At 38.9% G+C, this 27,362-nt stretch overlaps 1 protein-coding gene across 2 annotated transcripts; it reads left to right on the top strand.

The window, feature by feature from the left end:
• The first annotated feature begins 1,121 nt into the window (after nt 1-1,121).
• On the top strand, nt 1,122-27,362 carry pdss2 (prenyl (decaprenyl) diphosphate synthase, subunit 2). Of its 2 annotated transcripts, none has more exons than XM_086095761.1 (8): nt 1,122-1,549; nt 5,036-5,170; nt 9,841-10,039; nt 13,393-13,467; nt 17,755-17,928; nt 22,765-22,896; nt 23,019-23,054; nt 25,971-27,362. In XM_086095761.1, exons 1-8 carry the CDS (start codon nt 1,248-1,250, stop codon nt 26,124-26,126), a joined length of 1,209 nt encoding a protein of 402 aa, XP_085951887.1. In that variant the 5' UTR covers nt 1,122-1,247; the 3' UTR covers nt 26,127-27,362. The 2 variants fall into 2 exon arrangements, with proteins under 2 accessions (XP_085951887.1, XP_085951888.1); XM_086095762.1 differs by having other exon boundaries at nt 1,334-1,655.

Raw genomic sequence — 27,362 nt, forward strand, 5'->3', positions numbered from 1 at the left:
ATGCTGTCTAATCAGCATCTTGATGTGACACGTGAGGTGGATGGATTATCTTGGCAAAGGAGAAATGCTCCCAAAACAGATTTAGACAAATTTGTGAACAATATTTCAGAGAAATAGCCCTTTCGTGTACAAAGACAAAGTCTTAAATTAGTTAATGAAAAATGAGAGCAAAAGCAAAAGTGGTTACATTTACTTTTTGTTCAGAGTATAGGATAAGATAATAAGTAAAATATTATATTTACCAATAGAAATTGCAGTTGCCTTGGAAATTGCATGTATATGCCAAGCCATGCTGTCACTGAGCAGGAACCATTCGATATTTCCTCAGTAGTTCTCAAATGATCGTATGCAGTATATCACTCAAATTCTTGTTTTCAGGATTTGGTTCATTTTACACTTGTGGAATGCATACTCATGCCATACAAATAGGGCATTGGTATAAAAGGTATAAAATGTATCAGCAATAACTATTTTCACAGCAAATAATCAACCTAACACAAATTTTCAGAATATTTTTGTTTACAGTATTGTTTTTGTTGTTCATATTATATGAAAAGACTTTTGACTTGCCAAAAATTTTAAGGGCAATCAGAAAAAAACTAAGTTTTTTGGGGTCAAATTATCAAAACGATTATTGAGATTGAAAATTCATTTTTATTTTTTACTTTTGTAGATTTAAATTTCAGTGTCTCTGTGCTTTCCAAAAATTATCAGGCTAATCAGAAACAAACATATACCGTTGTTGTTGTTTTTGGTCAAATTATCAAAACGGAAATTTATAAAGAGATTGAAAATCCATTAGTATTTTTTACTATTGTAGATTTACATTTCAATGTCTGTATCCATGCATCCGTTATTAAAATAAAAAAAAATAAAACGCACACAAGCACTCTTGCTACCTAGAACCAGTAGACAATCAAAACAATTCTAGCCTTACTTTTCTTGTAAGCTTATTTGGCAATAATGATAAATATAATATGTTTTTAATAGTTGTAGTCCCTAAATGAAGACAAAAAAAACCCACTAAAATTATTTTTAACAACATTGATGAACTACGGTATTTTTGACCGGAAATGACGTTTCAGCCTGGCATGACGTAGAAACTACGTATTTCAGTCAAGATGGCGGCGCACTGTGACAGGTCGTGTGTTTTGAAACAGCTAGTTGCAAACAGTGAGTTTCCTTTGTAAAAAGAAAAAAACTAAACCATTTAACAACATGTGGCAACGGAAGTACTCAATCGTAAGATGGCATTAGATACCTGCAAGGCTGTTAAGACGTGCTGCTATATTAGAGAGAAGATGTTTGCGCCTGTACGGACGCAACTTCCGTGCACAGTCTGGTCCGGACCAGTGCGGAGGACATTGAGTCTATTCTCCAGCCCAGGACCTTCAAACTGGAGCAAAGTGGTGTCCGACGCCGAGAAGATTGTGGGTTATCCAACTTCTTTCATGAGCCTCCGCTGTCTACTCAGTGATGAGTTCAGTAACGTCGCCATGCATGTCAAGAAGTTGGTCGGAACCCAACACCCTCTACTTAACACCGCAAGGTAAAAATTACGACAGTGCTGGAGTCTTCCTCGCTTTGACTGCTTGTGAAGAGCAGTCAAGTGCATTTCATCTGTCAACATTCACAGGAGATGGTGGGGGATTGAGGTAATATTTAATACTCGATTTTATCCAAGAAAAAATAGAATGTTAGTACAGTAAACCACCAAGTTCAAACAGAATCTTGAAAGTGGAATTACTTTGCAGTCATTAATAGTACTGTAATATCAATATTAGCATGCAATCACACCACACGTTTAGCATTATTTGTTTCACAGGTGCAAAAAGAAATGACCCACTGTAAAACCTAAAAAGTGTGCTTACAATTGATTGTTCTTGCTTTAAATGCAAATCTATTGGTTCACGTGGCACCCAGTGCCCAGCGGATGGAAAACAAAACAAAAAACGAATTACAGTCAATGCTTAGGCTTTGAAAAAACTAAATTGGTGTAACCTGAAAGTTTTACCTTCAAGTAATGTTATTTATTAAACCAAAACAAAAATATTATTTTTGATTGTTTTATTTGATAATAGTTGAATTGGACTAACTACATAATATAAAGAATCTCTTCAATTCAACCTGAAAGTTTTTCCTTTATGTAAACCATATTTGTACGTTGGACACTTTATTTTTGTCTCAAAGGAGTCTTAAGAGTCAACACATACCAAACCAAAAACCGTGAGCACAAAACCGATATACGCACCAAACCGTGGATTTTGTGAACCATTCCACCCCTAATACAGTATATGTTGTGTTTTAGAACAATGCTTACCCATATTGAAATTTCATACGTGCCTGTGGGTGAGACAGCGAAAGCTTATGGCCAAAATGTAACGAGCAGTAAATGTACCACGTCGGGTACATTCATGTCATTCATTTGATCACTTTATTCCTTATCGATTACTAGCTACGGTACTCTTCCAGTTTAAATGTGAGTGAAAGGTACCTATGCCTAGCTATGCTACTCAATATTTTTTAATTGAGGTCAGTTAGATTTATAATAATTTATTCCAAAGTCCCAACTATATAGTCAATGATTTAAGTAAAGTTTTACATTATTGTCAGTCTAAATATGAGCGGAAGCAAGCAAATCAATATTAAATGGTATTACTGATTAAATAAATACTCTTTAAACAGTCCGTGGCACAGTGGGTCAACGGTTGGAACATCAGCCTCATAGTTCTGAGGTTGGGGGTTCAAACCTGGGCTTCGGCCTTTGGACTTCCTTTGTGGAGTTTGCATGTTCTCCCCGTGCTTGGCTGGGTTTTCTGGGTGATAAAAAAAAAAAAGTGCTTTTGGGTTGATCGAAAACTTAAAAAATTGTCCTTAAGTGTGAGTGCGACTGGTTGTTTGTGTATGTGTGCCCTGCGATTGGCTGGTGGGGGATATTCTTCTTCTTGCCTCAGCATCGTTGTCCTACGCAAAAAAACAAAGGAAAAATCACAGCACAGAGAGTTAATCCTTTGAATCTGGCTACAATAAGGGAAAAAATATGTTGCAGACACCAGATCACAACAGAATCCAAGTCGACTGAAAATGCACTGACGCCTCTCGTGATTTGATTATTCAAAAATCTGGTTGAACTCCACTTTGTGACTTCAAGATTTCAGATTCTTCACTAGGGAAGAAAATTATTTTGAGGTATTTTCTAAATCCAATCACTGGTAAGCCTGTGCAAGTTTCTGTGCACAGTCCAAGTAGAAGGCGTGGTGACCTGTTCACAACCCTTTCAACATGACAGTGGCCCATTTTTCTCATCTTCACTGTCCCCCTCGCTCACTCTCTTTTATCATACTATCCTTGCTCCATTCCCTTGCACGGGATGATTGATTGATGTATGCTGTTGCGGATAGTGACAAAAATATTAATCACCTCCCAACCCTCAGGCCCCTGGCCCCTCACAAACTCTGAGAAGAGAGCTGCCTCAAAACAGGTAGATCTTTTCTGTTTTGCAGATTGCGCCATTACTATTGACCACGATTGAACCATTTGAACAGAGTGAAGGGACGATGCTCCCAAATTATTTTTGAAAAGAGCAACATTAGGGATTTTGTTCAATGTAAGGTGCAAAAACTTAAAGGTTGTGTGTTTTTCCATTACCACGCTAATGTGAATCACTCATATATTCATCCTGTCGTCTCTTTTTTTGCATTCTCATTTCTGCCCAGGATTTTCTTCCAATATATCTCCCTGCATTCCCTCCCTCTTTTCATGGTCCATCTCCCACATCCACTCTGTCGTCCGCCTTTCCCTGTGGTGCAGGGGTGGGTCAAAGAGGGGGAGTGGGGCGGCTGGTGTGACGGTGGCGGGTGGGAGGTGTGAGGCTGATGTCTGGGCATTGAGCAGTGGGGGTGTGGCCGCTTGTCTGCCTCGGAGGCCCTAACGAGAGCGTGATTCATTGCACAAGGGGCTCCCATAGGGACAGGATTAGAGGTGCTCGGTCTAAGCGCTCCCACGAGACATTAAAAAGATATTTAATCTAGCTACCTCTCAGGCAGCTACCATCGCACTTTGTGTGTGCCTGTCTTTGTTTGTGTATATGAATTTTAAGTACAGTATTGCAGTAAATCTATGAGCACTAACTGTACGTTTATCCCTGTGCTACAATTTTTTGAATTTATGATTTCAACATTCCAATTCAAAATATAGCATATGATATTAATTGCTTTAGCTCGGCTGTGTGTTTGTTTCGATTCCTGTTGTTTTCGTAATTAGCACAATTTGTTTATAATTTACCCCAACCAGCATTATGACCACATGCAAAATCTGATTAGATCCCATACGCGCTATCCATACATACACACTAACTACTATATACTGATATATTTAAAGCACACACAAAAAAATCGCAGCAAATAAACTCAATGTCCTTCTGAGGACCCCTTAGCTGCCCAACAAGGTGCCTGACATAAAATACATACACAAACAATGCAGCAATAATAGTGAATTTACAACAATTGCCTCTTCTGAATGTTTTTCCCCCACCGTCTGTCCTTCAAAACAGAATGAAAATGTAGAATCACATACTGTACAAGGGGCATAAAATAGATTGCCTGTCATGTCATGTCATGTCATGTCATATCAACGCAACGGCCCTGTTTTTCTGTTGTAGTGCAAAATTCCAGGTTTGGTGATGGCAAAAGTTATTTAAAAAGCAATATTCAAAACAAACGTGTCTACAACAGTGTACATATGTTTTTAAAATTGTATGACATTATGAACAAAAAACACTGACTCTTATTAGCCATCCTTGGTTGGGCCTCACAAATTAATTATTAGCATGCTAGTAGGTGGAGAGTCAAACTCCGATACATGGCCGTAGTTCTTAGTTGCAGTGTGTCTGTTGATGTCTTTTGCTCAGCTGCTTTGTGTGCAGGGAGGCGTCGTGAAATGTAATTCTATTGCGATGGTCCAGTTACTGTAGTTGCTTTTTGGTCACATTGCTCGGTGTGCGGCAGGCCTAATTGTTCTTCCTCTTCCTTTGCAGAGGTTTTGTCTACGACAGCAAGAACAACCTTCAGATGAGAGGACTGGTTGTCCTTCTTCTTTCAAAAGCTGCTGGACCGAGCCACACTACTTCAAATCCATTAGCTCAGGACATGGTCAGCGGCATCTATCCGAGGTAAATCCACTCATGTCACTGGCAATGGCTTAGTACACCCATAATTTACATTGACTTAAAGATCAAGTGTGACCTAAACTTGACCAACCATCTTTTTGAGTCTGTAATACTAACGGCTAAAACTATTTAAATCCTACTTTCGGTATTTTTATCAACGCAAGCCACCTAGGTTCTTAATCAGACCCATAGCAATATGCATATGTTTTGGCAATCTCCGGTAATCTTCAGCGAGTGACGTTATTTACAGAACGGCTGAGTCGACAGTCAGCCATCAGATGAAAGTTGAAACTGGGAAAAAATGGATGAACAAACTTAGAGTTTGCAAGTGAGTCTTTAAGTACTGCGGCTTGTGATTGGCTGACATAAGATTTGGCTTCTGCCAACCAATCACGATAACGTTTGTTTTAGTGTTGTCACGATACCAAAATGATGACTTCAATACTATCCCTGCGATTAGTACCTTGATACGATTCTATGGCAAAAACTTAAAAAGAAAAAAAGAAAATTTTTATTTCTTTATCAATTGATGATAAAAATGATCCCATCCATTATGGGCATGTGCGATACACAATGTGAAGCAAGACAAGACAAAGACAGGCAGAAACATAAAGGCAAGAATATGAGTATTAGACTAATTTCCACTGTATGCATCCTATTTTAACACAATACCCGTGAGTCCTCATACCATACATAGAGCAGTTGTGGCCGGACTCAATCTTGAGCTCCGGACCTTCGTCACTAGGTCATGCGCCTTAAAGACACACATCCTACTAGGGATGTAACAATAACGGCAATATTTTGATATTGCCATAATAAAACTGCCACAATATTGTCGTCGTCATGACACGACGATATTAAAAGCAGCGCATCTGTTAAAAAAAAGGGTTGATTTCCATCTGTGCAGTTCTAGCACCATCCGGTGGCTAGTTTTTTAGTGCAGTTTCATTTTCATAAGGGATGTTTTGGCCCTTTTATGTTTAAAATCCATGCTAATGGTCAGATGAAGGGGAATGTAATATGTTTGTGAACCAAGTCAATATGTGGAGGAACTCAATGTGTGTGTTTTTATTATTGCTAACCTCCCCACTATATCGTGATAATTATCGTATCGTGATGTTTGGATATCGTTACATCCCTACATCCTACACATGAATACTATAGTAAACTTAACACTAGTGTAATAAAAATTTGGGAGATCGTTTTTTTTCTTCGGTTGGGGACGCTGGATTTGCATTTCAGTGGAGGGAAATAGATTTGATACACACGTAAATTGAGTAACAGGCTTGGTCACGCACATATTAGAACTCCTAATTCAAAGTTCCACTGTATCCTCTAATGCTCCAATTAATTGTTTGTAATGGTCATAATTGATTCTAATGGTTAGCAAAGTCAAAGGTTGCTTTCGCAGGTCCTTTCAGCCTTTCTTGCACACATCATGTGCAGAATGAATGAAGCCCTTAAAAGGCACGTGGGTGCCAGTTGGTTTCCAAAAGTGGCTGCTGCTGTGTTTGGCATGGCGTGTGTTCTGGGTGCCTGAAAGGGTTTCGTTCTTACTGCTTGCTGGCCCAACATGTGCAACTCTGTGTGGAAAGATCATAATGCAATTATTATTTGTTATTCATTATTATTTTTATTATTGTTGTCGTTGATGTTGCAATAAAACAGACACAGAGTTTAAAAAAAAAAAAGAAAGAAATCTTGAGGCAGTTTGTTGTTCCTCTCTCACCTCATGTTACCACTTGGTTCATTGCGTCACACTGGATGACTGCCGCCCTTACATGCATTCCTTCACTGCGCCGTGATGGACAGCCTGACCCCACATATAGACGCACACGCCGCATGACTTGATCACCTCATTTGTGCTTCCACAAGCTCTCCCTCTTACCTTTCGCAGGCTCATTAGCACCTCTGCTGATGGAGAGATGGAAGGTGGGGGGATGATTGAAACCTCTGGGGGATGGTCTCCTCCCTCCTGACAGGCAGCATTTGTAAAAGATTCGCCACTCTGCTGCCTGACACTGATGATTCACCAAAACACAGAAATGATTGATAAACAGACGGCAAGGATGGATGGATATGTTGATAGCTCGATAGGACTGACAGAAATGTTGATGAGGTTTATGGGATGGATGGATGGATGCCACTAAACACATCGTGTTGTCCATCTGATAGACATTCCTCCTCTTTGAAGTTACTCTCACATCCTCAGGGCCGCATTTGATGGTAAGGCAGACAGCTGAGGGAGGAAAATGGCATAGAGCACTCAGGACGAGAGGCGTGGTGAGGGGCGTTACAACTCGGCAAGATGGCATCAGTTGCTAGGCAACCAGGCACCAAAGCTATTTATACACGGGCCCCCTTGTCCCCCTTTTCCTCCCAAAGCTCCACAGATACATAACTGGACTGAGAGATAGGAAGCAAAGGTTTGGGACATTATGTACATGCAGAAAGAGTTCATCTCATTCTTGCAAGTCAACTTTTGTGCAGTGGTTCCATCAAATCATTATTGTCAAGTTTATCATCATCTTTAATGACTATAATGAGCTGCTACCAGTATTTACTGAAGATAATATGACAATAAAAATGTGTCTAATGTCAGATATTTTACCATTTAATTTACACCCTACTTGTGATGACTTTAATATCTGGCTGTTTGATGAGCCCATTGTGGGCACTGTTGCAAATTAATCTACCTGTATTTTGGTGCTTGAAGCAATTCAATAATCAATTGCAAGCGTTACGACAATCATCAACAGAAATTATGATCAACTAATCACATTATCTAAACCCGAAGTTGGCAATCCAAAATGTTGAAAGGGCCATATTAGATCATTAAAAAAACAAGCCACAAAAAATGGAAATCTCTATATAAGCCATATAATGAAGGCAACGCATGCTCTAAGTGTCTTAGTTATTTTAGCCCATTAAAAATGACTAATACATGAGCATTCATGATTAAATGTTTAATTCCCTGCAGTACATCCTGGAGAGAATGCACCACTTGACTATTCTGCAATACAATCGTGCTTTAAGTTTAACTTCCATTAGATTAAGTTACGCTGCATTGATGAAATTAGAGAAATACAATAAAGAAATCTGAATTTTGATGTATTTTTTGTTTGTTTGTTGGAGGATTCTGAATAAGTGGTAAAGAAAATAGATGGATTCGGACACCCAAACAATTGGGACCACCCGACACTCACATGACTAACAAAATCCAGATTTAAAAAAAAACACTGTAATGCTTGCAACAAAATGAATCAAAGTATCACGCAGATTCTGAAAGCGTTTTAGGCTACCCACCATGTTTGTTACGACTGGCTCCGAGCCACAACAAAAGAGGGGGAGATAGACCGGTTAAAAGAAATATTTATTTTCAGAAAGGAAGAACTAACATTAATGAACCAAAGCTAAGGCTAACATAGACATAAGGTAATTTAAATGTGCAAATGGGAAACAAAATCTTGTAGCCCACAAGGCAGGCAGCAACGGCGTCCTGCTGGCAGTTGGTGGCCTCGAGGAAAGGACAGAGAGAGAGAGAGAGAGAGAGAGAGAGAGAGAGAGAGAGAGCACCCGCATGCAGGGCAGCTTGAGGCGGGGCTGCAGTGCGGGCAGATTGAATGTTTGTCCTCCTACAGAAACCATATTAAAACAAAGATTATATTTTCACCTCATCTTTTTCCATTTTCATAAAAAAAAATAAAAAACGCTCCAGTGAGCCACTAGGGCAGCGCTAAAGAACGACATGCAGCTCTGGTTGACGGCCCTCCGTTCTGTCAAGATTTGCCATCACTTCAATCCACCTTGGGAACGAGCAACTTTCAAATAACATATTTGCCATGTACTTATTGCAACGCCCATCGAGGGCGACCGTTGTGTTTGGCTGCGACAGTCAGCATCTCACCTGCCAGACAATAGGTGTGATTGAAAAAAGCAAACTACATTACAAGACTGAATGTTAATCACAGCTTCTTTTTTTTTTAAAGCTGTTATTGAACTCGGCAATTACCTGGCTGCATACTAGACGCGCGTGTGTGGGTTTTGGTGTTTTGGGATGTGGGGGGCTTGGAGGCCAGCAGGCTCATCAGTTTCTCACTGTGGCTGAAAAAGGTAAGTGGCTATCAGGGCACCCGACCCTGTCTAGATGAATCCTTCCTGCCGCAGCCCTGTGAGCTCCTTCCATATGGAGAAAGTCCTAATTATCCCCCACCAATGACTGAACCAACATTTGATTATATCCTCTCTAAGGATGCACTGAAAAAGCCTCTATTCAAAGAATAGAATCAAAAGTGGCTTTTGTATGCTAATGAAGAGTTAACTTTTAGATATTGGACAAGCGACAGCAAGTGTATTTGGAATCATTTGCATTTTTTTAGACACTGTATGTGTGTTACCGGTAGGTTACGTCAAGAGGAGGATTATATAAAACGGTGTATAAATTACATAAATGTTTTTGCAGGATTCAAATTATTTAACAGGGGGAAAAAATTGCATACATGAAGGATTTTGGATGGGCAGTTATCTGGTTGATGGTTGTACTCGCCAAGCTGATGGCCATATTTTATTGTGTAAAAGCTTTCAAAAATGTCAAATCTCTGGAAAACTTCTCAAAATATGTTTTGCATAATGCTTTTTTTTATTTATAATTGTTTTTTACATTTTTGTCATAGCCAGCGCAATTTGGCAGAAATCACGGAGTTGATCCACACGGCATTCCTGGTGCATCACGGCGTTGTCAATCTGAAAGAGTTGACGGCGTCTGACGGCCTGCAGAAGGACATGGAGTTTGGGAATAAGATGGCTGTCCTGAGCGGAGACTTCCTTCTTGCAAATGCTTGTACCGGATTGGCTCAGTTAAACAACACTAAGGTAATCTGTGTAGCATTAAAGACAATTAACCGTAGCTTTGATACATAACTGAATCAATCCATGTATGTGTGGGGCAAGAGCACATTTCCCCCATCTTTAGCTGACACTAGGCTTCTTCTTCAAATATTTGAAATGATTTCAAACTGTTTTACGACCATCACTTGTGGTAAATTTACAGGTACAATTATTCATGAAGACGATTATCAACATTCGGGGGGAATGAGTGTGTCAATTAATTGCGTTTTTGTTTTTTTTGAGTCACGGCAGAATGCGCCTCCTATCCCTGCACGAATAGTGAATTTACTGTAACCATCACACCATGCCACCCCTTGTGCCATCAGCCAGACACTCCTTTATCGTTGCCCCTTCCACTTCATATTCAGGACACACAGTCCCCATGTCCTGTGGTCATCCACTCGAAAATACAGATACTGGCATGTATTTGAAATATTGCAGAGCTTGTACAGGGTTAATCAGCAATTAATCACATCACAGTGCACAGACAAATATATTTTTCACATTCACTCATATTGGGTTCATGTCCACCCGGTGAGTGGAAAGGCTCTTTTAGGAATGTAAATAAATTACGATAATTCTACATATATATATTTTTTTAAGTGAAACAATCCTTTATGAGTTGTCTTTCTACATATCTGCATTATTTTCTGTTGTGCTACAGTGTGTGTGTGTGTGGTCAGTGTTACGATCATGTGTTACAGTATTCTACTAGCAATGCTATAAGACCAATTATAATAATAAATATAAAAAAATTGAGAAATCACACCATATTGCTATAACGCAGAGACAGTGACAGGCACAATGTTAGCTCGGGGCCTTATGTTCAAAGTAAGTTTGGATAGTGATTATCTGACATGTGTGATTGGACATTCTAAAAAAGCAAGAGTAATATCAGGTTGTTAGAGGCCATTGAATAAAGGATTTAATTGGAGGCAGATACCATCATCAGTGTATATTCTCCACCACTCAACCTCAACCTGTTCCTGCCTTCATAAATCACATTTTCATGGGAGCCTCTTCATCTACTACACTCACCAAATAATAGATTTTTTTTGCTAGCAATTCTCATTTTTAGTGAAGTGACTAATAGTTACTTTTGAGGTAGGACACACTTTGTGTACCATTTCACTTTTATGTGGATTCATTTTCTTTTGATAATACTTTTTATTAAAATAACAATGCACCACATGATTTAAGGTTTTTCAAGAATACCTTAAGCATAGCAAAACAAGTGAAGGACAACAACTGTTTGTCAAGCACGGCACTATTGGAAAACAGGGATAAAAAATTATCACATAAGAATACAAAAAATACATTAAATGGTTTAAAGATAATAAATACAACAGTCCACAGGAAAGATACTATTGGCATATAGTACAAGAAAGTAGGCAATGGGTGAGTGTAGCATATTATAGTGTGTACACGAGTACGTAAAAGCACAATGTTGCCTTTACTGCATTCACCAGGAAAATTAGACCTTATTAATGCACTGAATAGTAATACAGGGGTCCCTCACTACTTTGCAGTTCACTTATTGCGGATTCACTCTATTGCTGATTTTTATTTGGACCACCTATGCTGCTATTTTTGTGCCTTTTTTGGGGTAATATTTAAGTAAATAAAAAGAGCTCTTTCTTTCATTCAACACAAACTATAACATTTTTAAACAAAATATAGAATATTTGGTCATTTAAGACACGTGTATAAGTTTTAAAAAATGTTGAAATGTTTCTTCTCTTTATTTTTCTTAGCAAGTCAGTGTCCCATCACTGATGAACTATTTTTAGAACAGACCAAAGTTACACACTGGCACTTACACATTAAGGCCAATGCGTGTGTCTCAATACGCCGCTTCCTGCCCCCTCGTGCACTGCAGGAGAAGTAGAAAAACAAGTTAATTGAAGGTAAGGTGACAGACGTATTAGCGGTTATTGAAAAAAACAATAACTTTATTTTAATGACCTTTGCGGAAATTCACCTATCGCAGGTGGGTGTGCACGTATCACCCGTGAAAAGTGAGGGAACACGGTATTCTATTTTTCTTAGGTAAATATGTAAAGTATATGTTTGGATGAAATAATGTAATGTAGAAAGTGGTAGCAACACACTAAAAAATCACTATGAGCATTAATATAACGTGTGTACTGTATTAATCGAAATTGCATCTGGGTGGGCAAGAGTACTATTCTGAAAAACAATCTGTCAGCCATGCATGGCATTTACTTCCTGATAGTAGAACGGCCACAAGAGGGCCCCGTAAGTATCGGTGACCAGTATTGGCCTTCTTCATACGTATGCGATACTTTGCAGCCCATCCCAAGTATACACTGACTCTTTTAAAGGTTATGATTTAAGCATCATGAACATACAAAAAAATTTGTAGCCTGTCCAGTATTTTTAATTTTTTGTCAACATCTTGACCTGCAGATGTGTTGTGAGAGATGGAGATGGTGTGTCATGGCCTTGAGAGGTAACCTACGCCGCTGGCCCGCTACTTTAGTAAAGTAATCTTGCCCAGCAGATCCGGTGTCTTCCCTTTTGCAGGCCCTGTCGGCAAAACACGATCCGACTGGATTTGGGAATGGAGTACGGGGGAAGCAGAGGGAGAGCTTATCTGATACTTTCCAAAAAAAGCCCCCCACCGCCCCCCACTTCCCAAGACAGGGAGAGACACCAGAGTAACACTGTAGGCACATTGTCCTTTCAGGTCCGCGGGTGAAGCTCAGGTTTCCTCAATATTTTCCCCCAGATGGGTTGCGTTACCCAAAGGGCACCGCAAGCATTAGCGTCACCAGACTTTTCTGATCAACCAAGGATGTCTGCAATGAGCTCAATGAACTCTGAATGTGTCCTGATTCATTCAGTTGTAGTGAATATTCCAATCATGTGTCAGGTTAACAATGGGCAGGGTTTCTGGAAGCTAAAATGTAGCCGTGCATGCCCCCTGTAAGAGGAAATTGGCAACTGCAGTCTTACAAACAAAAGTCAGTCTAAGGCAAGGGGCTCGCTTTCCTCCTCCGTGGAAAAAAACGCAAATGATTACAATATTTATTTATCTTATTTGCATAAAGGGTTCATGTCTCATCAGCAGGAATGATTTGTAGTGGCACATGCACTCATCAGTTCAGCACATACTTCAGAAGGACATAATAACTGTGCAGATCTTCCCTTTTATTCTGGTCATTAAAGATGACGTGTAATCAGCTTGCAATTCTTCCATCTGTTTGGAAGCCATTTTTAATCATGAGTCCTCTATTCTCTCAAATACTGAGGGGCACCGTTACGCAGAAAAGCTTGACCTTAATGTTTGCTTTGTGTTTTTGTCTGTTTGTCAGGTTGTTGAACTGATTTCCAGTGCCATTGGTGATTTAGTTCAAGGAATCTACTATGAGAATTCCAATAACACTGAGGTAAGATAGTTCATTGTAAGCCATGATAACAGGAAATTGAAAATGAATGAGCGCCACGATTAGAAGAGTAGATAATGAGGTGTCTGAAAACTTCCAGGACTGGTGTCACAAAAAAATATACTTCAAACCCAAATTACAAATTTCAATGTACCGTATTTTTTTTACTTTAAGTCACTCAAGAGTATAAGGTGCACCAGTCAAAAAAATGCACCATGAAGTAGAAAAAAAACATTTAAGACCTCAAGATGTCCGTGGCAGTGAAGCTGCGGAGGATCCCAGAAGAGCGTGCAGCATAGAAACCTGGGAAATCGATTCAAGGGATTACTTTCAGGGGGAAAACTTGTAGTTTGGATTTGAAATATATCTTATGTGACACCAGTCCTGGACTCAACTTTGTACCTGTAACAATAGTGTTCCTTCACAAAAGCAGAATAAAATAGTATGCAGCATGGATGCCGGTTGTGACATGTAAAAACACCCACATTGTGTGGTGTTGATGTTTTTAAAAAGTTGGCTAACTTTCAAATAACAGTTACCGTGCATACAGAAAAATAAGTTGTCCAGAAATTTTACCCAAACAAACAAGGTGAGGCAATCAAGGCCGATGAGAAAATAATAAAGTTGAGATAGACTGATAGGGTTATTTCAGGCCCGATACCGAATATTAGTAGTCAAGGACACCAATAACCGATATTTGGAGCCGATATTTATTTTCACTAAAAAGAAAAATATTGGCATCAAAATTTACAAAAAAACAAAAACAAACTCCAGCTCTTAAATTTGTTGAATTTTTAAGTATATTTCTATTTAGCAACTTTAAGAATTCGTAAAATATTGGAGTTAAAAAAAAATCTTAGTCAATAGACATCTTTGTTTTAAAATTCTAACAAAAAGTTCAGTGATCTCCCAAAGGTCAGTAGCGCATGTCTTCAAAAGTCAAATAAAAACTTTTAAAAAAGTAAAATAGCTCCATATTGTTTTTGACAATAAATAAAGTTTTCCAAAATTTCAAAATATATTTTAGTATTACAATTTTACTTATCTTAGTTATAATTTCAAACAAAAACAGAAGGTGCAGAGAGCTCCCAGGGTCAACAGCATCTCTTACAACGTTAACTGAAATTTAAAATGAATACTTTCCTGAAGTTAACAGTTAAATTGATTTATTATCGTCTGTATGATTCTTCAAAAATAATCGATAATCGGTCTATCCCTATAATAAAGATTATTGAAGTGTTCTAGAAACCATGAAGCTTCTCGTACAAAATAAAATAATAATAATAATAATGTCATGAAAATTGTTTGTAGGCCTCCTTGCCGTTCAGATAAAACATTTTTATTGCTGTCCATATTGCAAATGTCACCAGTCTCACAAATGATTGACAGAATGATCACAAGTAAAGGAGCACATTATGGAATTGGCTTATTGTATCAATGTACCTGTTAACTAAATGGCAGCATTTACAGTATGGCTAAATCAAGATGGATCACAGATTAAACAAATTGTTTTTTTAAAGATATATGTGCTCCAAAGGGGGGTCTGTGTATCAGCATTCACTCTCTCGTACAAGCACATTCAGATAATTGAACACACATATAATTCACCACCTGATTTCCCATTGTTGTTTTTTTATATATTGTGAACCCCCTAGCTGCTACACTTAACACTTTGGGTTTGAATCACTAAGGAACACTTGCAAAATCATCATTGAACACAAATGCTCAATTTATTCCTGTTTTAAACACAGTACTGAGTCCCATGCTGGGAAACTACATTTTGAACTATTTTCCGTCTTTAACAAGAAGGAATAATTCATATGTTGGAATTTAAACAAGTACAACACAATCCCAAGCCTCCAATATTGTAAACAATTGAGGTGGAACTTTTCTTTGCAGCAGGTTTTTGTCAAGCAATTACAATACTTGAAAATGAAAAATCATTTGTATTCATAGATTTTGGATGTTTCATGTCTGGTAGAGGCATCACTGCCATTAGCATTTTAATGGGATGGTTAATATTTGAGGGAAGGAAACATCAAATTATTTTAGACAGGCTTTTGTGAAACATTGTTTAATATATTCACGTTAGTATAATTGAATGTATTTGAAGTAAAAATGTCTGTATTTCAGTTGTTGAAATAAAAAGTCAACACACTCCTGTTCAAATGACACTTTTTGGGAACAGGGAAGTTGGGACCATGATAAATCATGTCAAAACTTTTACCACAAAAAAAAAATCTTTTCAAGAGGGGAAGTAAAAACAACTATGATAATGTGGTTGCACGAGTGTGCATTCCCTCTTAAACGTGATGTGAATGTGTTCATAATTAACCAATCACATTTAAACCATGTTAAATAGGAGTCAGCACACACCTGCTACCATTTAAAGTGACTGTTTAACCTTGAATAAAGTTCATATGTCTGTATAGGCATTTGCTCACGTTTTTGTGACATCTTACAGCACAAATTGTAGTCTGCAGAGAATTTCCACAACATCAGAGGGATCTCATTGTTTAAACTGGTATCAGACTGTAGAAGGGCACAAGGGGGTGATATGGCCTAAAAATTGTATCTCAATATTTTAAAGAAATTTGCGGTGACGATATTGATAATAATTACTGAACAATAGATTTGTGATTGGTGCTTTGGAATAATATAACTTTTATTGCAGCACAGTATTTAAGCCACCTTTTTTCCACAATTGAAATGTAAACAAAGTGCAATTATAGCAGCCGTAATGGAATCAAATACAGGCCAGGTAGTGTTTACCCTGCGAGGTCTAATTGTAACATAACTGCTTAAAGCACATAAAGCATATTTACTTAGCAAATACAAAGAGAACACAAACCTTCAGAAGTCAGTGGCAATTTGCATGAGTCAAGAAAGTCCATTATTTTCTCGTGTGGTTGGTCGTGTTGTAGAGGCAAAAATAAATAAATATACGATACAGTAGCAGACGGTCTGTGGCGTGTATTGTTGAAAAATGTTTTCCCCTGCGATTGTTTAGGCAGTGGTTATTTTTGCCGTAACCGGCAACCCTCATGTGAGCGTTATTTTGCCGTGAATGTCTCTGATTGGTCAGTAAGAGGAGCGAGAAAATGCCGTGATTGCTTGTAGACTTTAATTGCGGGTATGAACAACAGCAACGCGTACGCCGTCTCGTCGTAAGCACGTTAGCTTAGCGGCCGGTTAGCATAAGAAAGTCACGTCAACTATGAGGCGAGTTAGCGGTCACAGTAAAATAACCACCGCAGATTGTTTATCTTGGCCAAACAATACGCGACCACTTCAGTATTATCCAACCACCGTCTGTTGTTTTTAATAAGGAGTGCGTCTAATCAAGAGTGCTCCATTAATGAACTTTTGTTCACGCCAAACAACACGAGCTGTTTCTTTTCATGTCTTTCTCGCATGCCTGCTCATCCTCTTAATTTTGACGGCAACAGTTGTCCTGCACAATTTGCAAACGATTGTATTTTTTGCATTATATTTGACCTCTTGTAACCAAACGGCCTCCGCACGACGAAGCTCACTCCCACTTTGCCGACAGAACTGGCTGCAGCTCACAGCCTCACACGCTCCGACATTTTTATGCAACAGCGAGCGACGCATGTGTGTCCAAATAGACACGAAGACGCATGATGTTACGCATTAGCTCATCACGTCAATTTCGCGATATTTCACATTTTTATCACCCAAAAAAATACATCATATCGTAGAAGGTATGATATAGAACACCCCTAAACTACAGTAATTTCTGGATTATAAGGTGGCTATAAACCGCGCTAGCTAAATTTGGGGAATACTCGAGTTTGTTACACATATAAGCCGCACCTGACTGTAAGCCGCAGGTGTTTTAATGTTACCGCACCGGGTTCCCGCTACTTTCGTTTCCATAATAAGGGCGCAAATTGTCTCGCTCTCGTTCTGTCTCTCCTACTGTATTTGGGCTCACTTGGTTTGGTTTGCTCTGCCTGACGCTCTTGCGCTTCCTTTATAGTGCGCCCTGATGGATAAGCCGCACCCTTGTATTAGCCGCAGGGTCGAATGCAAGTGAAAAAAGTAGCCGTTTATAGTCCAGAAATTACTGTAATCAACACAAATAGTCATCACTAAGTGTAGAAAATTTGGCACAAGAGTGACATTAACAAGAACTTGACTGGAGTGTGTAGATTTTTATATCCACTGTGTGTTAGAAGTGGAAATAAACTCAGCGCTGGTCCAGAGAAACTCTGAAGGTGCAGCCAGAGAGAATTCGACATTCATGGTGTCTGCCTGTTTTTGCAGGAGAATAATCTCACCACCCAAGTGGACACAACAGCTTGGGAGGAGCAGACATTCCTGACTCACGGGGCGCTGCTGGCTAAGAGCTGCCAAGCCGCCATGGAGCTGGCACAACACGATAAGAAATCCCAAAGACTGGCCTACGTGTACGGCAAACACCTGTCGTTAGGCCACAAGGTAACTTCAACATTTTGGGTCATTGAGTGTATTATGGGTGCAGAGATGAATGCAGTCATAAGAAGTTGGACACAATCTGCATTTGTTTGTACGTTCCAAAGACACATTGAAAAGCAAAACAACGCGCTTACATAACATGTGCGCAGGAAGTTGGAGGCGGAAGTGAAGCTATTCGTTTGTGGGAAATGGCAGAAGTGTTCCCATTGAAAGGCGAACAAGGCGAGCACCGTGGCGTGTAATCATTGTAACACGGACATTGCTCTAGTCTGCAGCAAATGCGCCCAGTGTGAGGCCGCGTAGGACCCAAAATCAGTAAGAATTATGTACTAATATTACATTAGCCCCGTGGAGGGCTAGGTGTCCATTTATTATGATTATTATTATTATAAATATTTAAGATTTTTTTTCCCCATACAATAAAACAAATACAAGGGGGAAAAAACAACAACAAAACACAACAGGTGGATTGTCATCATGCTAAAAAACTATCAGCATCGTCATGTCACGTTATTAAAAGCAGCACATCTGTTAAAAAAGTCTGGTTGATTTCCATTTGTGCAGTTCTAGCACCCTCTGGTGACTATTTTTTTTTTTTTTACGCAGTTTAATTTTCACACGGCATGTTTCGGCTCTTCTATGTTTAAAATCCACGCTAATGATCAGATGAAGGGGCACGTAATATACTTGAGTCAATATGTGTCGGAACTCAGTGTGTGCTTGCATTAGCAAGTAAGTGCACATTGTACTTTTTTTTGTATGAGCTCTTTTTTTCTTTTCTTTTTTTTTGCAATGTCGTGACCTTTTTTAATATCGCCACCCTCCCTACAATATCAATAATCGATAATTATCATATTGTGAGGTTAATATCGTGATATCGTATCGCAATGTTTGGATATTGTTACATCCCTTCTTTGTCCTAAACTCCCAAAAACTTTTGTTTTTTTTATGCTAGAACATGCAGAAAGATGGCTTTAATGCAGCTGCTGACCTGAAGAGATTTCTTAAAGCAATGGTAGTTATAAAATAAATAAATAAATGGCCAGCAGGTGGCAGCAGAGTATAAGGGCGCACTCACACTAGGGCCATTTCTTTCGAACCGTACTGAAGCCTGATTGTCACCCCCCACCCCTCCCCTGTCCCCCTCCGGCCCGCACTCACATTACTCTTACCCAGAGGTGGGCAATCTCGGTCGTCAAGGGCCGGAGTCCTGCAGGTTTTGGAGGTTTCTCACTTCCAACACAAGCTGATTCCAATCAAATGGATCGTTATCAGGCTTATGCAGAGCTTGCTGATGAGCTGATCATATATCAGCTGTGTTGGAGAAGGGCAACATGCAAAACCTGCAGGACTACGACCCTCGATGCCCACCTCTGCTCTAACCAAACCGTGCCCAAGCCCAGTTGCCTCCGAAATATACATCATCACGTTGATTCACGCAGGAAGAAGACGTAATCATACTGCACTTGCCCACCTCTCCCAATCGTGCTAAACTGGGGATCCGAACTGTACTCAGGCGCTAAGAGATCAGCCAGGGCCATGTTGCAACAAGTTCTTTTTCCCAGTGTTTTCAACAGGCTTGTGAAATGCAAAACGGAAACATATACAAACATACTTTTTTACCTGATGAAAGAAGAGACGCTAATCTTTCTTTTGGTAGGTTCCATGTTTAATAGAACACAATATTTTGTGGGCCTTGCAAAATCTGTCCAAATCCAGTAAAACAGCCGGGAGCGAAGGGGGTTGCTTCAGGGAAAATGGCTGGGAGTGAATGAGTTAAAGACAAGAAAATAGTTTGCTGCTGTGCACAATGTGAATCTAAGAAATAGGAATTATTGACTATATTGGAGGAAAAAAAGAAACCAATTAGTTGTTTATTAAGTAAAATGTTTTTTTTTGTCTTTTGTATTTATATAATCAAGCAAAAATATATCTGAATATTTGATTGTTTGATAGAATTTTCAATAGGATACACACATACTGGAATATTTAATAGTTGCATCCCTTCAACTCCCCTATTTATATTTGTATTAATTAAACCCTTGATTCAGGTCCCCGCTATTAACCCGCAAAAAAAATGCTCCTCAAAATTACAAAGTTGCTCCTTAAATGAAGTCATTGATAAGCAATAAACAATCCCCTTAAAGAAAAAGTTATTTGGAGCCTTGTCTGGCTATAACTTCCTTCCTCATTATTACCATTTCCATCTGTAGTTTAACACTGTTACCATTTTGTAAGGGTATATGCACACTCAGAAAAAGCATGCACTGAAAAAAATAACCTATAGAATTTACCCACTAAATGTAGGGTAACAATTTGCATCCATTTTAACCGGGGAACATTTTAATTATACATTTTGGCAAATTTTTATATTAATTTGATAATCATTAAATAGTTACATACGTTGGGTAGAATTTACCTAACATTTCTGATCACATTCTACAACCAATTACTAATAATAATTGTGTAAAATATACTCACAATTTCTTAGTAAACTACTACTCATAATTAATTACTATTATTTGCTAACTTTTACTCATTCACAAAGGTAATAGCTATAAAATAAAATAAATCACTTTTAAACATGAGTATTTCAATGTTTTTTTTAATCTAACAAAAATACAAATACAAAATCAAAGACATTTCGCAAGATAACGTACACAAAGCGTATCTCTGGTGATGGGCCGCAACCTCTGATGTCCAAATTTCGTCAGTCTTTTTTTTTTTCTAAACAAATCTATTTGTCAAATTTCTTTGACAATGGGATGTTCATGGCTCAATGGTATCTTTTTTCTCTTTGTTTATTGCAAAACAATTTTGGAGATTTGAGGTTTCTATCTAACACCACCAGTGATGCGCAACATTGTAAATGCAGATTACAGGGTTTTCCCCTTATTTCTTATCACAGACTGATGCTATCATAACTTCAATGTGCTTTGGTTCCATTAACAAAGTATTTCATTGTGCAGATACCAAATATACAAATACAAAAATACAAAATCAAAGACAACTCGCAAGATAATGTACACAAAGTGCATCACTGGTGTTGGGCTGCAACCTCTGATGTCCAAATTTATTCTGTCTTTAAAAAAATAAAAATAAACTTTTAACAAATCTATTTGTCAAATTCCTGAAAAACAATTTTGGAGATGTGAGGTTTCTATACACCAGTGATATGCAACATTTTTAAATGCAGACGACAGGGTTTTCCCCTTATTTATAACACAGACCGATGCTATCATAACTTCAAATGTGCTTTGGTTTCTTTCACAAAGTATTTCATTGTCTAGTTAGATACCAAATACAAAAATACAAATACAAAATCAAAAGATAACTCACAAGATAATGTGCACAAAGGCATGGTAAATTACAAACTTTGCATTGCTAGTTCATTTTCAGTCTTTACTTAAGATAACTTGAACCTTAAAATCCATGTATCTTCTTTTACCCTAAGAACTTGCACACATTGAAAGCCAATGGACAGGATTTGTGGGAGGTCAGGCAGTCACAGAACAGGTAGCATCGGATCGTGTGAAAATTGAGGTATAATTTTATCTTGGCCAAAAAAACAGACGACAATATGACCTGGGGAGAGGGGAAACAATAGTGAACGTCAACATGCTTAGTAAATTGGCCAACATTAAATATCATACATTACAATGATAAAGCATGTACATGACAAAACACCAGCACCAGCACCAGCCCCGATTTTCTATATTTATTTTATACTGTATTTCCCTTTTTGTGTGTGCCTTTATTGGGAGCACATCATCATTCCCGAAAGTTAGCTGCTGGGACCGCAACTAGGAGCAAACCAGCACCGCATGTCATAGCTACACAGCAACAATACTTGAGCTAATAACTAAAGAAAGAAATGTTAGTGAGATATGTGAAAAGAGCAGTGCTTTAGCATTAACACGAGCGTTTTAACAACAGTAAGCTAGCTAGCTTGCTACTTTCCCGGTGTTTCGTGATGAACGGCAGCTGTACAAACCCTTGCGAGTCGCCAATTCAAACTTTAGCATACATGGCACTTAACACAAACTCACGCCAACTGCGACTCATGTAGAATATATTGTCATTTAATAACTTAGTGTTTATATTCGTGAATGAAAGACAGGTAAACCCACTAGTCTTACCTTATCTAAAGTCCAGTCCGGCTGAGTCTGCGTCGCAGCGAGTAGAAGTGATGACGTATGTGCAAATACGGCAGTACAGAGGAGTGGATGTTGGGTATATTTTACTACATTTTTCTGTATATGATTTATTCACACTTTCTACTGATATATATTAGATATTGTGAGTTAAATTTACCCTATATTTGGTCATTCCTTTGCTGTCTAAAGTAATCAGGTACATTTTACATGATTTTTGCGGATTATATTTACCTCTCTCCAAAATCGTTTTTTACAGTGTGGAAGCAGAAAAGTATGCATTGATATTGGAGGGAGGGAGAGGGATTCCCGATGTCTAAACCTGTCACATTCTGGATTTGGATTTGTTTATTGACTTTTTAACCTTACGTTTTGTTAAATTTTATGTCTAATCGTGAGTAGTTCACTGTAAATTGTTCTGATGCCACTTACAGTGATGCACTTTTATATGAGATCCTGTCCTGCTGTGGCAGTCTGTCTGCTGGTCCGTGTTGCTCCAGGGGAACCCAGCATGAGCTCACATTTGAAATGGGTCCTTTTAAGAGCCATTTGCATCGAGCAAGCTGTGTTAGCTACCCGGCCGCTCGTCATGCTCATCTGGAGCAGGTCACCTGGAGGTGTAACCAGGCATAACTCACATTTCCTTTATTGGGCTTGTTAAATTGGCGTGCTTTCCTTCCCACAGCTCAACTCTGACCTGCAGCCATTTATGAAGAGCAACTGTGGAGAGCAGGTGTCTTTCAGTTTTAGCGCCGCCCCTGTGGTTTTTCACCGCCACATTGTTGGCCCCGAGCGATGGCAGCAGCAACTGCAGCAGGTAATGGATGATTGTGGCATCGGTGCAGCAACCACAAGTTCTAATAGTCCGTTTTTTTCTTCACAATGGTACGAGCTTCTTTTCTGTCACCAGAAGTTTTAACTTTATTTGTTCTTTTTTAGGCAAAAACAATGAGAAACCAGCTGGATTATTCCAAGGTAAGCACTGTTGTTTTGTTGTCGCTCTTATCATGATGCAAAGCCAGATGTCATTTCACTGCAATTTATAACAAGTCAAGGTGTGAAAGAAGGGGACTGGTAGGAGATTGGGATGCTTGCGAGGGGGGGGGGGGGGGTTATTTAGTCCCAACTGTAACCAGAGCAGGATAGATTAGTTACCGAGGCCTATTTGCGGAGGAGACACTGAGGCTCGAAGACACTGGCATTGTGGGAGATTTCTCCTTCAGCTGGAAAGGACACGTAGTGAGAAGTTTTCATGGAAGGAGAAAGTCATGTGACAGGAAGAGGATGACCTTGGACCTGAAAATGATCACTCCTGTCATGGATGTAGATTGTACTTGGATTATATTTCACAAAATGGCACCTATGGGATAAAAGTTGTATGCCTTGCTTATGAATGTCAACAGTGGAGACGTCCATCCTTCCATTGTCTTTAGCGATTGTCCTCATTCGGCTTGCAGGTGAGCTGGAGCCAATGAAAATTGCTCCCACTGCATAGCAGTGGATGCTATACATAAACAGCCAGTACCGTCTTTACAGTAACACTAAGGAACTTTTCAACCATAATCAAATGTTTTCATAACTCCTGTGATGAAACATTGACTTAAAACTAGTTGAATGGTACCTTCACCATGGCCTGAGGGGGTCTGTATCATTTTTACTGGCACTAAAGCAACTTTGAAGAGGATGGTAAGAACACTGCCACACAAAAAACTACAAATGTGCTGAATGCTATATGCCCTACGTCACTTCCCCTTTTCCCTTTCGTTACAAAGACGGAAGTCAATTAGAATGTCAAAACAACTGAAAAGTTTTGTCTGAGTAGACAAAAAAGAAAAAGGGAAGCTACCTAAACAAAAGGACAGTCGAGGATCAACATTGGCCCGGCTTTCCCTCGCTGGCGTGAGCTAAAAAATTACGCAATGCCCTTGTCCTCGTGGGAAATGTGGTCTTCCTTCAGGCATAACATTACCGCTTTGGTCCATATGGCGCCGCCATAATCAACGTAAACTAAAAGTTATTTAGTGTTGCTTTAAAGGGGAAATATGTAAAATTGACTTCTTAATGTGTTTAATCTTTGGAGTGCTTGCACCACCCAGTGTGAAAGTAAATAGCCAAATAAATGTTAAATGATCTGCCTCGTTTTAAAAATGTCCCTGTGAGTAAGCTTAGGTTTCCACTTGCTGAGGCTGGTGGTCAGTGGCGGACTTTAAACAAAATTCGGCCTGGGAAAATATTCTCACTGGGAGAAACCCTGAAGCTGTTTTGTACCTTTGTACCTTTCTATTAACATAACCAGCCCACACTGAGTTTCTTCACCAAAGACTTGGCAGCTAAATTCAATTCATTATTGTGGCGGTTGATGCACTCTCATGCCAGAGCAGTGTTTCCCACACCGTGTTAATACTTGGGCAGGCCACCCAAGTAAACTGGCCACTACCCAGGTAGATTTCAAGAAAATTTAATAAAATAAAAAATAGATATACCGCATGTAACATGTAACATTACCATGGCCATTTTGCCACTTGCTGTTTTGCTAATCTACCCGAACATGCAAAATACAATTGAATAAATAATTACTAATTTTGTACTAAATTTGATGTGATTTATAAAAAACTAAAACCAATTTTGGTGGTTGATTTGTCAACTGCACTTCATCTGAAAGGCAAGTGTAAATACGCATTAAACAGTTTTGAAGTGCCAGAACAAATAAATAAAATAGACATATTGTCTATATTCAAAAATGCAATTTTGGAGTTTCTGAATGATTTAAGTGCTGATTCATTTCAGCAGAATTCGTGCTAATCTGTTTTTTACATGTGCCCACACATTTGGGATGAGATCAATCCAATGAAACATTTTATACATTTGCTGGCTTCTCCAAAATGATCAAAGCAATACATGTATTTTCTGTTTGCTTTTCTTCCGCCAACACTTCCAATTCCATCACTTCAAACTTCATTTTGCACTTGTGGTATTCTCATAAAAATTTTTACAGTGGAAAAAAAAAACATCAGAGCTCCCTGAAGCGCAAATACTTCCTTTAATCAGGGTAGTCTCCACCACTTATACACCTGAAGCCAATTGTGTCGCATCTTTGTAGATCACACAGTGCGCACAGAGCAATTTGGCATTGTTAAACTGTTGTAACATGCAGCTGCATTATTGTCTTTATTACCAGCTAGTTTACCACCATAATCATTTGGAAGCCTAATATTTTAAGGTGAAACGACTGGAATGAAATGTGTTGTGTTGTTACTTAAATAGGTCATGTTGGGTGTCAAGGACTTTACTATTCACTATTATAGCAACAATGGGAAAATAGAGCTAGTCTATTGAAATCCAATTAATGAAGAATTGTTGCTCTTTGGCTACAAGCAGACATTTCAATTAATCCCCAACATTGCAGTCGGCCATTTCTCAAGCAATATGCTGTGATGTGAGAATGAAAAGGAATCTCTTCTAAATTGATAATGTGCCAGGGTGAGGCTGGGCTCTTTTATTGAAGAAAAAGAAGAACAGCCCACAGGGCTTACCACCTCTAGAATTCATGAGGTAAAAACGCCCACAGCAAAAAGAAAGACCTCGACATCAACAGCAGGCAGAGATATGTCCGATCGCGCCGTGTATGAAAAAGGTTGCTGAGCGCAGATGAAACGTATTTTGTACATTCCTTAAATGTCGTGTGCATTTTTATTTACCATTCGCCTCATTGAAATGAAAGTCAACAAAAGACAAACGATACCGGAAGCCAATCTCAATCAAATACTCAATACAAAAGTGCATGTATGTATAGTCAAGCTTGTACCCTTCAGAAATTCTTCGACTTTTCTCAAGCAGTTTTACAAACATGACCATTAAAAAATAATAGTGTGTGTTTTGGTCTCTCAACAGCTTTTGGCAGCGATTAAGTCAGAGAAAGGCTTGAGCTCGGCGGTCAACTTATGCTGTTACCATGGCAACAGGGCTCTGGAGGCCATCCAGGCTTTCCCCTCATCCGAGGCTCGATCCGCCTTGGAAAACATCGCCTCCGCCGTCACCAAATTTTGACCAGGAATAATTTAAATGCACACACATGTGATTGTCAAGGTGAAGCCTCGATGGTCCTTTTGTGCCGAGGCCAGCAAAGGAGAACCAGAGAACAAATGACTTGACCTCTGAAAGCAAACTAACCAAACCGGGTGCTCTCTCGCAGACTGTTGAGCTAAACTGTGAATGTGCTGCAACAGCAGGCATACATGAAAGAAAAAGAAAAACATTTTAGCATTATGCTGTGATTTGATGCATAGTCTTCATCATCTTGTTGAACCTGTTTCTTTTTTTTTGTTGCCATGGTTATCTGCACAGACCAAGAATGGAAGTTTGAAATTCACCTACAGGAATTCAATGGAACTTCAAAGTTTGAGGCGTTTGAGCCACATCCGAAGACGTTAAGTATAAGTTACGAAAATGAATATGCACCAAAAGTTAAGTGTGGAGTGGTTAAGTAATGGTGCAGCAGTTGGGGTTGTCCAGACTAGTCAATTTGTTGACTTAAATACTTCACAATGACATTAAAAGCTTGACATAGATTAGTTGCTCATAAATTCTTCAACTGGTCAAGTCAATCCCTGGATCTTAACCCAATAGAGCTTGCATTTTACCCCCGGAAACAAAGAAGAGTCGAAAGAGTGCAGTAAAGTCCTTGACATTCATTTAATAATGTCTGTTCAAATACTTTTACTCACTTGAAACATGAGTGGCTTCAAACAAAAGGTTCTCCTGACTTGTTTTTTCAAGGTATTATATATATTATATTTACATCTAGATGTAAATACCATGAAATAAAATCTTTTGATGTGAAATACAAATGTCTTCAGTATACGACAAAAACAAAGGAGTTAACCTTGCCGTTCCAATACTTTTGAAGGTTTAGACTGAATGTGACTATCGTAGTAAAGTTATTTGTATGACTTCAAAATGTAATGTGTGCAGTTAATTGGAAGATCCCTATTTCCTGTGGGAAAGCAGCATCATTTGTAGCCCTGAGCAAATCAGAGGTCACCCAGCTTCCTGGAACAATTTTATGTTTTTATTTTTGTGGAATACAAACCATTGGAAGCAAGCAAGCGCTCCTTACAGCAGCATTTGATGACATTTGCCATGTTGACAAATAGTCGTATTCTATCAGCTATTTTGATCAATTGATTAGTGTAACAATTGTTGGGTTTTCAACGTGATATTCCCTCCCAAGAGATGGAAACGGCACATGTACAGCTCAAGAATAAAGTGATCCGTGTCACTTTC

Source organism: Leptonotus elevatus, chromosome 14 (assembly GCF_054856555.1).
Source record: "Leptonotus elevatus isolate MCC_2025b chromosome 14, RoL_Lele_1.0, whole genome shotgun sequence".
NCBI classification, from domain to species: Eukaryota; Metazoa; Chordata; class Actinopteri; order Syngnathiformes; family Syngnathidae; genus Leptonotus; species Leptonotus elevatus.